This window comes from Schistocerca nitens, chromosome 3 (assembly GCF_023898315.1).
Source record: "Schistocerca nitens isolate TAMUIC-IGC-003100 chromosome 3, iqSchNite1.1, whole genome shotgun sequence".
Lineage (NCBI taxonomy): Eukaryota > Metazoa > Arthropoda > Insecta > Orthoptera > Acrididae > Schistocerca > Schistocerca nitens.
This window is the reverse complement of record NC_064616.1, coordinates 785,523,224-785,537,003: the sequence shown is the minus strand read 5'-3', so window position 1 is coordinate 785,537,003 and position 13,780 is coordinate 785,523,224. Positions and strand designations below refer to the sequence as shown.

The 13,780-nt window shown below is 40.4% G+C and overlaps 1 protein-coding gene across 1 annotated transcript in view; it reads left to right on the top strand.

The window, feature by feature from the left end:
* LOC126248800 (collagen alpha-1(XI) chain-like) overlaps positions 1-13,780 on the top strand; it is a 571,383-nt gene that overhangs the window by 447,967 nt on the left and 109,636 nt on the right. The window contains exons 16-18 of the mRNA XM_049950192.1: positions 81-233; positions 7,970-8,221; positions 10,122-10,283. Of these exons, the coding sequence (XP_049806149.1) occupies positions 81-233; positions 7,970-8,221; positions 10,122-10,283 (567 nt within the window). The remainder of the gene's footprint in view (positions 1-80; positions 234-7,969; positions 8,222-10,121; positions 10,284-13,780) is intronic.

Here is a 13,780-nt window from a genome sequence, read left to right as displayed (position 1 = left end):
AGCTGTTACAAAATCTATAAATTTGCATATAAATGTGGACCAACTGGCAATAACTGCTTGTTTATTTCTTATACTTTCAGGGTGACACTGGCCAACCTGGTCCCCCTGGGTCTCCTGGAGAACCTGGACCACAGGGACCAGATGGAATGAGAGGATTTATTGGACCACAGGGTCCCCCAGGACCAAATGGCAAGGATGGTATCCAAGGACCTCCTGGAGAAAGGGGCCCTCCAGTAAGTTATCAACTTCTATAATCTTTCCACACTATTGTTTAAACAAGAGATTTCAACTACAATTAATTGCCATCAAAAGAAATACACACATTTTTATCACTATCTGACGATCAGTGGGAAGAAACAGTCTAGCTTGCAATGACAGCAGAAGATTTATTTACACATTTCACCTTTTTGAGGCATCATCCAAATTTGTTTAGAAACTGTGGGTAACACATTAGTGATAAGCAGCAAAAACTTTTTGTTGCCTTCACAGAAGCTCTCCTGCGAACCTTGCAGAACTAGCAGCCGGCACACAGTTTTAATCTGCCAGGAAGTTTCATATCAGCGCACACTCCACTGCAGAGTGAAAATCTCACTCTGGAAACATCCCCAAGGCTGTGGCTAAGCCATGTCTCCACAATATCCTTTCTTCCAGGAGTGCTTGTTCTGCAAGATTTGCAGGAGAGCTTCTGTGAAGTTTGGAAAGTAGGATACGAGGTACTGGTGGAGGTAAAGCTGTGAGGACGAGGGGTGAGTCATGCTTGGGTAGATCAGTTGGTAGAGCACTTGCCTGCGAAAGGCAAGGGTCCCAAGTTCAAGTCTTGGTCTGGCACACAGTTTTAATCTGCCAGGAAGTTTCATATAAGTGCACACTCCACTGCAGAGTGAAAACCTCATTCCGGAAAACATTTCTCAACGAAATTTACTATACAGTTTTACCTGTTATAGGGAGTGTTTCACAAGACATCCTCACATTTGGAGGTAATACTGCAATCATCTTAGTAGTGAATTATGAAACCTTTCAAACACCCCCAGATCATCTCGTAAATCACGACAAGACTGTACAGTTTACCGCTCCAGCTCTTCAACTTTATTAATGGAAGTGCTGTACACTTCACTTTTGAGATGACCTCAGACAGAAAAATCCAGAAGATTAAGGTCAGGTGACCTTGGTGGCCACGGTACAGGTTGTACTTGACTATCCATCTTGGCCCACACTGGCACATTAGATGTCATTTTACCTCAGCTGAAAAATGTCCACTGTCCCATCATGCATATACACTTTCCCCAATGTTGTGCAAGGTAAGTCAGCCATGGGTGAAACTGAAGCCTAATTAGATGGGAATTTAAAGAAAAAGTTTCATATTTTGTTTATTGTGATCCACCCTGTATATAAAATAACAAGATATTTATTATAATGTTTATAGATAAATGAATCTCATGTGGCTCACAGCTTGGTGCAAACATTTTCATCTGACACCATTTCAGTGACAGGCACATCAGTTTCAATTGATGCTGTCACCAGCAATTGAATCCAGGTCCACTGCATGTATGTGTGGATGCTATCTTTCAGCTGTGAAAAGGTTTGTAATATTTATGATGTGAGTAAAATTGTTCTGACTGAATATGATTAAATTCAGAGCATTTTGACTAATATATTTCAATTGCTCTTCACAGCAACATATGAACTGCTTTGCCAATTCTCAGTGATCAGAAATAAACTGTTTATGGACACAGAGTCATGCACCTTAACCAGCTGAGGCACCTTCCTCCTAAGCTTTGCCACTGCATAGCAGACAATGACATCCAAACAATGTTGTAGAAACATTTCCTTCCAGCATGCAGTGTTCAGTTCTTCTCCTAGAGTGTCTTATTCCATGCTAACACATTATTCTGTGTCTGCTAGTTCACTCTTTTGTGAACTTAAGCTTATTTTTACTGTCTTGGCAATCCAACTAATGGAAATGTGTATCTGCAAGATACCAAATAAGCTGTCTGATGTATATCATCAAAAAAGGAGAATGAAGTAAAGGAAAGAAAATGAGAAGCAAGCTAGGGCTACAATTTATTTTTATTTTTGATTGATTTATTTATTATTCTTTTGACACTGCTGCCTTCTATGAAAAGCAAAAAATCTTATAAAGATGTTGTTTATCTAAATAGAAGTATTGTGAGCACAGGTGAACACCCCCCTACAGCTACAACTGTCTCTTTGAGAGGTGAACCATCGCTGGCACATGTAAGAGCTTATTTTATATACTTGTTGCCAGATTTAATTTCTAGAGAATTACTAATTTTATATGAAAAATTGAGTTTATTAGTGTAACCCTTTATTATTATTTATAATTAAAGAAGTAAAAGTAAAATGATCTTTGAAAAAAATGATGAATACAGTAGTCTTGACCATCTGACTCTTTGCTATCCAGCCCTCCATACCACAGTATACAGCCTTGATAAAAATGCAGGTTCGTCAATACATTGCAAATGGGCATATGCCTCAGTCCACCAACGTACCATGTGCAAATCTCTGATGCACCACGAAAAGTGAGGATTTCTTTCTGTACTATATGCATCATTTTGAATTTTGTGTAATTTAATTAAACAGTATAGTGTCTATCTTAAAATAAAAATGGTCTTACCAAGACCCCAAGGAAAGCTAATTAAGAGCTGTGGGAGTGAGGGGTAGGGTGCTTGTGGGGAAACATTTTGTTAAACATTTTGATGACTGAACACTTTTAAAGTTCTGAAAAGTTACTTTGTGTCTCATTTCATTTTATTTATAATTTCTGTATATGTCAACTCTGTTCTGACTGTCTTATTCTGAGCAGATAATAGCTAGGTACCTATCTGTCACATTGTACTGAGATGTACTGTATATTACCACTGATATATTACCATTTGTACAGTAAGTGCAAGTTATGAGTGCAGGTGACAGGACAGGTAGTGAATTTAAGGGTAATAAGATGAAGGCATAGTTGAAACCAAAGCAGTTTTTGGAAAAAAGGCTTCAGAGGCCCTACATAGGGAGAGGCATGATGGAAAACTTCAGTCTCTCCAAGATCAATCTGTTGCATGCCAAGGCCAGTAACAGATAGGGTTAGCAGCCTTGCAGGCCAGCTGTGGGTAAAACACACCTGATCTGATTGGAAGAAGCTCATTGGTGGTGTAAAATCAGCACTGACACTGCAATGTCAGCACTGGCAGTATGGCATAGAGATCCTCATCTTCCTGCCACAGCCTTGATGGAATGATCAAAAATATCAAGATTGTTACAATACTTGATAGTAATTATACATTGTACATGTTTACCTCATATTGTAGAGATCCTATTTCACCATTCTAACAACAAATAGTGTTCTTATGTAGTTTCAGAAACAATCTTTGCTATGACCAGTTGTATATGAGGTATGCAATGTAGCTTCAAGTGTACCTGTAATGGCAAAAGTCAGAGTGTAATTGTTCTAGGAAGATCCACAAGTAATCAGTAATGATGAGGTGCAATGATTTATAGACCATGAAATGCTGAAACACAATCATCAAAATGTACCTGCATAAAATATATACTGATAGGTGTATATACATTTTGAAGCATGTTTTGTTAATTAAGTGTCCAGTATTGCCAGAGCAAATTTAGGAAAAAGAGCTAAATTGTGTCAAAAGACTCTGAATGCCCACTCAGAATATTGTAATACAATTTCCCAATTTACAAACATTCTTGTAATTTGTTGACATGATTATCTTCTATTTACTTTTAAGGTCTCTTAAACTGCACTGGAGAGTTGTGAGTGGTAAGACTCAGAGATTCAGTCCATCTCTTTTTATATGCACAGTGGCTGACTGAAGACATACATTCCAGTCAGAAAGTATTTTAATCTAACCTTTTGCTGTAGACATTATGTATGCTTCATATTGTGTGTCTACTGATCCAGGATTTGGAACAAGATTTCCTTCCTCTTGGTTTGACTTGATTTGATTTGATTTCTTTATGAATCTGTGAAACAATTTACATTGTATGGATTTTATCATTGAATAATAGACTATTTAACAATTTAAATTTGTTTCTGACACAATAGTTGACAGTGAAATTTTCTTATTTGTTTCTTACACAATAGCTGACAGTGAAATTTTCTTATAATCTAATTTACATTTTTCAGTCTTACATAATTATTATTTCTCCTTATAGTTTGACACAAAACTTTCAGAACTTTCAGTAGCCTTTTTTAATTCAAGTACTCCATTATTGTATAGTAACTTTTATTTTGTAAAAATTTTTTTTAGTTTTTCTTTGAAGGAGGAGATTGTCTCTATGTCTTTTATGTTTTGTGGTAATTTATTATATAATTTGATGGCATTGTACAGTAGGCTCTGTTGTGTTTTAACTTTATTTTTTCTATCCAGATGCAAATTATTGCAGTTCCTAGCTTTGTAACCATGTACAGAACGATTATTAACATAGTGTCCAATATTTTTTTAAATGTACGTAACATTCTCAAAAATATATTCACATGGGACAGATAAGATTTCCAGCATTTTAAAAAGTTCAAGGCAGTGAGCCATGCTGCCTGCCACTCTTGGTCATTATATGTACTGCTCTTTTCTGCAATTTCAATATAGCTTCGATATTATTCCTGTTCACTCCCCAGAATATTATCCCATAACTAATAACAGAATGGATATATGCAAAGTATACTGATATAATACATGAAATATCACATGCTGAAGTAAGAACTCTGAGGGCATAGCATGCTGTAGAGATTCTGTTATGAAGTATTTTTACATGGTCTTCCCACTTCAACTGTCTAGCAACTTGCATGCCAAGAAATTTTGTGCTTTCCACCCATCATATGGTTTCATTACCTAACTTCAGGTTATTATAATATGGTTTTTTATTTATGTAAAAGTTCATAGCACTTGTTTTCTTAATATTAAGTATGACTTTGTTGTTAACTGACCACTCATATACACTTTTTAGTGTTTCTTCAGCTTTCTATCTTAGATCAACATGTGATGTGTCACTGATTGGCACATTAGAGTCATCTGCAAACGATATTGTATGTCCATGCCTTATACTTTGTGGAAAGCCATTAATATAAATTAGAAATAGTACTGGACCAAGGACACTACCCTGTGGTACACCTATATTTATACACTCCTGGAAATTGAAATAAGAACACCGTGAATTCATTGTCCCAGGAAGGGGAAACTTTATTCACACATTCCTGGGGTCAGATACATCACATGATCACACTGACAGAACCACAGGCACATAGACACAGGCAACAGAGCATGCACAATGTTGGCACTAGTACAGTGTATATCCACCTTTCGCAGCAATGCAGGCTGCTATTCTCCCATGGAGACGATCGTAGAGATGCTGGATGTAGTCCTGTGGAATGGCTTGCCATGCCATTTCCACCTGGCGCCTCAGTTGGACCAGCGTTCGTGCTGGACGTGCAGACCGCGTGAGACGACGCTTCATCCAGTCCCAAACATGCTCAATGGGGGATAGATCCGGAGATCTTGCTGGCCAGGGTAGTTGACTTACACCTTCTAGAGCACGTTGGGTGGCACGGGATACATGCGGACGTGCATTGTCCTGTTGGAACAGCAAGTTCCCTTGCTGGTCTAGGAATGGTAGAACGATGGGTTCGATGACGGTTTGGATGTACCGTGCACTATTCAGTGTCCCCTCGCCGATCACCAGTGGTGTACGGCCAGTGTAGGAGATCGCTCCCCACACCATGATGCCGGGTGTTGGCCCTGTGTGCCTCGGTCGTATGCAGTCCTGATTGTGGCGCTCACCTGCACGGCGCCAAACACGCATACGACCATCATTGGCACCAAGGCAGAAGCGACTCTCATCGCTGAAGACGACACGTCTCCATTCGTCCCTCCATTCACGCCTGTCGTGACACCACTGGAGGCGGGCTGCACGATGTTGGGGCGTGAGCGGAAGACGGCCCAACGGTGTGCGGGACCGTAGCCCAGCTTCATGGAGACGGTTGCGAATGGTCCTCGCCGATACCCCTGGAGCAACAGTGTCCCTAATTTGCTGGGAAGTGGCGGTGCGGTCCCCTACGGCACTGCGTAGGATCCTACGGTCTTGGCGTGCATCCGTGGGTCGCTGCGGTCGGTCCCAGGTCGACGGGCACGTGCACCTTCCGCCGACCACTGGCGACAACATCGATGTACTGTGGAGACCTCACGCCCCACGTGTTGAGCAATTCGGCGGTACGTCCACCCGGCCTCCCGCATGCCCACTATACGCCCTCGCTCAAAGTCCGTCAACTGCACATTCGGTTCACGTCCACGCTGTCGCGGCATACTACCAGTGTTAAAGACTGCGATGGAGCTCCGTATGCCACGGCAAACTGGCTGACACTGATGGCGGCGGTGCACAAATGCTGCGCAGCTAGCGCCATTCGACGGCCAACACCGCGGTTCCTGGTGTGTCCGCTGTGCCGTGCGTGTGATCATTGCTTGTACAGCCCTCTCGCAGTGTCCGGAGCAAGTATGGTGGGTCTGACACACCGGTGTCAATGTGTTCTTTTTTCCATTTCCGGGAGTGTATGTTTGGGGTCAGAAATATGTTTTTCAATACAGTTGGAGTTACATGATAAATGTGTTTTTCCAGTCATGTGTATTGTATTTTCTAGATATGACTGGAACCATTTTTTTTACAATCCCCCTTATTCCCAGTTCATCTAGCTTAACCAACAGCGTTTTGTGATCCACTGTGTCAAACGCTTTGGTTAGATCGAGAAATGTACCTGTTGTATAGTTTCCTTTATTGAGTGCTTGTAGGATATATTTAGTGAGATATGCTGTTGCTGCTTCTGTGCCTTTCCCTGTTCAGAATCCAAACTGGTCCTTGGCTAGGAGGTTGTGCTTATTTAAGTAGCTCTTTCACAATAGTTTCTATTAATTTTGCAAAACGACCTCGCCACAGTAGATAAACCGGTTCCTGTGTTATCACCGAAGTTAAACAGTGTCAGGCGTGGTCGGCGCTTGGATGGGTGACCATCCAGGCTGCCATGCGCTGTTGCCATTTTCGGGGGTGCACTCCACCTCGTGATACCAATTGAGGAGCTACTCGACTGAATAGTAGTGGCTTCGGTCAAGAATACCATCATAACGACTGGGGGAGCGGTGTGCTGACCCCACGCCCCTCCTATCCGCATCCTCCACTGAGGATGACACGTCGGTCAGATGGTCCTGATGGCCACTTGTGGCCTGAAGATGGAGTGCTTTAGTCAGGAAAGTAACCCTGCTTGAAAGATTGGTTTATAATATTAACTAATGGTGATAACAGGCTCTCTATACAGTCTTTAATTAGAAAAATTGGAACTACACCTGAACAAGCTGAATTTTTATTTTTCAGTTTGCAAACTACTTTGTAGGCTTCTTCCTTTGTTGATGGCAGTAATACCGTTGAATGTGGTACACTTTTGTTTAGCTTTAGATTTCCTGTTTCCCATACTTTCCTATTCTGCAGTGAATTACTTTTTCTTTAAAAAATTTATATTCAATTGTGATTCTAAATTTGTGTGTCTGTTGCCTTCCCACCAACTGTTTCCACCTTAGCAATTTGTAATTTGCAAATATAACAAAGATTTTAAACATTCTTGAATTTGCTATAAATAGCACTGGCAAGAACTCAGTTGCTGGTACCACCAACAGTAAGCATTCCATTTTTGTAACTTCATTTAATAGACACTGAATGTACAATGAATATCTTCCATTATTAACATAACACTCATATCTGTGTAACAAAATAAACCATTTATACAGACTGCATTGCATGGCTAGGCTATTATAAGTACTACATAAGTTCCTGGCATTCAGTAAATCTTCCTACATTATTGTAAAGCAGGTAACGCAAGCACTATTGTATGTAATTGCTGTCTGAGGAAGCACTTTTGACTGTAGAAAGTAATGTGAATATGCACTACAATAAGAATTCATTATTACAGGGCGAGCCTGGACCACCAGGGCCAGCAGGTGCACCTGGGGTAGTTGGACCACCAGGCCCAATGGGAGAGCCTGGACCTATGGGCGAGCCAGGAAACCCCGGGCACCCTGGATTGCCAGGTGAGCCAGGACATCCTGGAGAAGCAGGAAAGGAAGGACCATCTGGTCCTCCTGGTCCACAGGGAAAGCCTGGTCCTCCAGGTGGCCCAGGACTGCCAGGTTTCCCTGGGGAAAGAGGACTTCCTGGGTTACCGGTAAGTATGAAACAATCATTTACTATTTTTTTTCTTACTGAGATGAAATATATTGGAGATTCCAATACTTATTAGTAAGTATGGAAGGTATCAACAGTGTGACTAACTGTTCAGTAACCTGTTGGTCAACATCTGCAATTACTATAACTACCACCATAAGAGCAAATGCATCACTCAGAGAGAAAGGTACAAGAAAAACTGCTGACAAATAAGTCACCACTGTTTTTAAGAAATCTTGACATTATACACTACTGGCCATTAAAATTGCTACACCAAGAAGAAATGCAGATGATAAATGGGTATTATTGGACAAATATATTTTACTAGAACTGACATGTGATTACATTTTCACACAATTTGGGTGCATAGATCCTGAGAAATCAGTACCCAGAACAACCACCTCTGTCCGTAATAATGGCCTAGATACGCCTGGACATTGAGTCAAACAGAGCTTGGATGGTGTGTACAGGTACAGCTGCCCATGCAGCTTCAACACGATACCACAGTTCATCAAGAGTAGTGACTGGCGTATTGTGATGAGCCAGTTAATTGCCACCATTGACCAGACATTTTCAGTTGGTGAGAGATCTGGAGAATGGGCTGGACAGGGCAGCAGGCGAACATTTTCTGTATCCAGAAAGGCCCATACAGGACCTGCAACATGCAGTTGTGCAGTATCCTGCTGAAATGTAGGGATTCGCATGGATCAAATGAAGGGTAGAGCCATGGGTCATAGCACATCTGAAATGTAACGTCCACTGTTCAAAGTGCTGTCAATGGGAACAAGAGGTGACCGAGACGTGTAACCAATGGCACCTCATACCATCACGCTGGGTGATATGCCAGTATGGCGATGACGAATACACGCTTCCAATGTGCGTTCACCGCAATGTCGCCAAACACAGATGTGAGCATCATGATGATGTAAACAGAACCTGGATTCATCCAAAAAAATGGCGTTTTGCCATTCATGCACCCAGGTTTGTCGTTGAGTGTACCATCACAGGTGCTCCTGTCTGTGATGCAGCGTTAAGGGTAACCGCAGCCATGGTCTCCAAGCTGACAGTCCATGCTGCTGCAAACGTCACCAAACTGTTCGTGCAGATGGTTGTTATCTTGCAAACGTCCCCATCTGTTGACTCAGGGATCAAGACGTGGCTGCATGATCCGTTACAGCCATGCAGATAAGATGCCTGATAGTGATATGAGGCCATTGGGATCCAGCACAACGTTCCGTATTACCCTCCTGAACCCACCGATTCCATATTCTGCTAACAGTCATTGGATCTCGACCAACATGAGGAGCAATGTCGCGATATGATAAACCACAATCACGATAGGCTACAATCTGACCTTTATCGAAGTCAGAAACATGATGGTACGCATTTCTCCTCCTTACACGAGGCATCACAACAAAGTTTCACCAGGCAATGCTGCTCAACTACTGCTTGTGTATGAGAAATCGGTTGGAAACTTCCCTCATGTCAGCACGTTGTAGGTGTCGCCACCGGCACCAACCTTGTGTGAATACTCTGAAAAGCTAATCATTTGCATATCACAGCATCTCCTTCCTGTCGGTTAAATTTCACATCTGTAGCACATCACCTTCATGGTGTAGCGATTTTAATGGCCAGTAGCGTATGTAGGGGAAATAAATCCACAACAACTGAGTTATTATTGTAAGAGTTTTTATGGTCATATTTGCAAATAAATTTGTAATAAAAAGTATTAGAATATCTTTTATTTCTTCCTTGATCCATGTACATACCCCATTTACCCATGTGGGCAATATATAATATTACATAACATATTACTGAATAAGTTTACTATCGATATTTTTCACAATATGAAATATCTTACAGTTTACAAATTTAATATTAATACTACTTTCAAAATACAGGGTATGCCTGGCCTTAAAGGTGACACTGGGCCAATTGGTCCCCCAGGTCCTGCAGGAGACAAAGGTCAACAAGGTGAACCTGGTAAGGAGGGACCACCTGGTCCAGAAGGAAGGAAAGGCCCACAGGGTCCACCAGGAGCAACAGGAGCCAAAGGAGACAGAGTAAGTTACATTCAATCTACTTAATTTGAATTTGGCTAAATCACATATAGAGTATGTGTAACATTGAGTCTAAGCAAATCACATTTGTCTAAGTCATTTATAGATTATCTTAGTGTTTGTTTCATCCTTCTTTTTAAAAATTTGGAAATTTGTGGTAAGTTCTGTGGGACCAAACTGCTGGGGGTCATTGGCCCCTAGGCTTACACACTATTTTCTCTAACTTAAATTAACTCACGCTAAGGACAACACACACACCCATGCCTGAGGGAGGACTCGAACCTCCGGTGGCGGGAGCTGCACGAAACATTGCAAGATGACAGACCGTGCAGCTACCTGGCGTGGCTCCTTCTTTTTAATCTCTTGCTTTAGCTTCTTCTGTAATATAACTGATTTTGGGATAATTTAGCTTTTGTGAACATTGATAATGGTATCTATCATTCACACATTGTGTGACTTTCCAACTTAAATTAATAAATGTAATTTTCTTTACTCTATAGCTTTTAAAAGGGGTGTAAAAATTCAATATAATATAGAGGAACTGATTCAAAACTGATTAACAGCTTCTCCATATCCTGCTTATTGATCAATGAGTATGTCACATAAGTTAATTGTAATGATTTGGTTTCTTGGCACAGGAAACTAGTGTACTGAAGAATGAGGTCTTATCCTACTGAGGGCCGGCCTGAGTGGCCGAGCGGTTTTAGGCACTACAGTCTGGAACCATGAGACCGCTATGGTCGCAGGTTCGAATTCTGCCTTGGGCATGGATGTGTGTGATGTCCTTAGGTTAGTTAGGTTTAAGTAGTTCTAAGTTCTAGGGGACTGATGACCTCAGAAGTTAAGTCCCATAGTGCTCAGAGCCATTTGAACCATTTATCTTACTGAGGAGTTATTTACTATGATACTAACATAGCTTTCTAAACCCAGAATTCCATTAGCTGATAGTAGAAATTGCTTATAAAAAATGTTAACAATTATAAATAGCTGTGGCAGAAATAGGGAGACATTAAAATCACTGGCCACCAAATTCAGTGATTACTTCTTCACCATGTCAGCAATTATTGCACCCTCTAATAGACATGGAGATGTATTAGACTGACTTGTTCACACAGTGCTTGAAACATAAAAATACAAATCATAAGGAGGTTAAAATTTCATCAGATGATTAAAAATTAATGATTTTGCTGGCTATGGAAATGGAAATGAGTGTTTGGCATCATTGGCTGGGAGGTCCCTTGCAGGGCAGGTCCAGCCACTTTGGTGCAGGTCTTATTACATTTGACACCACATTGGGTGACCTACACACCAGATGGGGATGAAATGATAATGAAGACAGCACAACACCCAGTCCCTGAGTGGAGAAAACCCCAAGTCAGCCGGGAATCGAACCCAGGCCCGTAGGACGCCAATACGTTACGATGACCACTCAGCTATCAGGGCAGACTTTGCTGGCTATGATGACATGTGTAGCAGAATATTGTAATCTTATACTAATTTCACAGGACTATGCTATCTGTGCAATCAATGACGTAGGGCACATTATCTAGCAAACTTAAATATGAAAGAGCTTCTGTGACATTTGGAAGGTAGGAGATGAGGTACTGGCAGAATTGAAGCTGTGAGGGCGGGTCATGAGTCTTGCTTGGGTAGCTCTGTTGGTAGAGCACTTGCTCATGAAAGGCAAAGGTCCTGAGTTTGAGTCTTGGTCCAGCACACAGTTTTAATCTGCCAGGAGGTTTCATATCAGCACACACTCTGCTGCAGAGTGAAAATCTCATTCTGGAAACTTAAATATGCTTCAACAACATCTGTATACAAAATTGGAAATATGCAAATGACTTTCTGTTACAGGCCCATGTCACTCCTTCCACTCTTTTCAAAACTTTATGAAAAAGTGACCTGGGTTGGAGAACTGACTTTTTCTATCTGATTAAAACTTTTTGATGTATTCTCAGTTCATCTTTCATTAATAATCCTCCTTTGTGGAAGCAGTAGAAGACCTCACAAATAAAGTCCTTACAGAGCAAAACTAGAAAGATTATGCCATTGGTATATTTTGTAACATTGCCAAAGCCTTTGATTATGTGGATCACAAAATTCAAACTGGAAAACTAAAGTGTTATGGCATTAAAAGCATCTCTTTTGCATGCTTTCATGACAGAAAGCAAAGGGGTCATACTGATAGGTTGTGCCATGGACATAAAAGTAATCTTAGAATAGAAAAGAACATGATATGTAAGGTTCTGCAAATACATAATATGGGACCACTTTTGATCTCAACCTACATAATGATCTTTTAATGACTTAAAAGAGTGTTCAAAGACTATAATACTTGCTGTTGAGACAAGCACAGTAATCAAGAATCCAAAATCAACCTTACCAGGCACAACTCAGATGATATATGAACAGGCCTACAACTCGTTCAGAGCAAATAGCTTAAGTCTTAATCTTGCAAAGGCTCATGTTATGTGATTTCAAACAAGTGTAAATGATTTGTTAGTACCTGAAGTACTTTCATGGTCATATACTAATTGGGACACTGTGTAAAATTCTTTGGGTTCCAGCTAGGTAGTAAGTTAAAATATAACCAAGGCATTTAAAACACAAAAATAAAAAAAAGGCGCTTATAAATGTTCAGCATGTAGTCATACTTACAAATTAATTTGTGATGTGAATTTAAAATGACTCATTTGATATCATTACGATTTATCATGCAAAATGATCCCTGGAACATGAAGCTGACTAACTAATCAAGGAGTATGTTTTGCCCTTATGTACTTACATAGACATAACCTCCATACAGCTTCCATTTTTATTCACTGAACTTCATCAATAAATGAAAGATTTTACTTGTTCCTGCACCTTGTGATGAAGCAGGGAGCAGAATTTATTATCGTATTCACCAAATACTCTACGCATCAAAACATAAATGTGGCAGGAAAAGATGTACCTACCACCGAAAGTAGTTGCTGATGGCAACTATCAGAAGCTGAATTTATATGTGTATTCTGAGGATCAATTGAGGAATTTAACTGGGATATCTTCTGACTCATGGAAATTACTGTTGTTATTTAAGTTAAGTGAATGAATAACAACGTTTACTGTGACTTTCAAGAAAGCACTCTCCAAGAAATTATCAATTAAGTGGCAGAAAAGTGATTTAAATCTGGCTTGATGACATGGAGCATTGCTTTTAGATTAGATTAGATGTATTTTTCACTCCATAAGTCCATAGCAAGGAGATCCTCAAGGATGTAGAACATGCCAGAAAACAAGAATACACAATAAATATTTACCAAGAAGAAAGTATATGATAATATACCTTCCACAGATCCCAAGTAAAATGGTCCTCATGATTGTGGAATAAGTCAAAAAATTTTTAACATATTTTCATTTAGAGTAATAAGAATCTTGTCACAAAACATGTAGATGTACCACACACAAGGCTGCATGTTATAATTCGTTGGCTATTATAGTCATGAATCATCAGAGAGAAA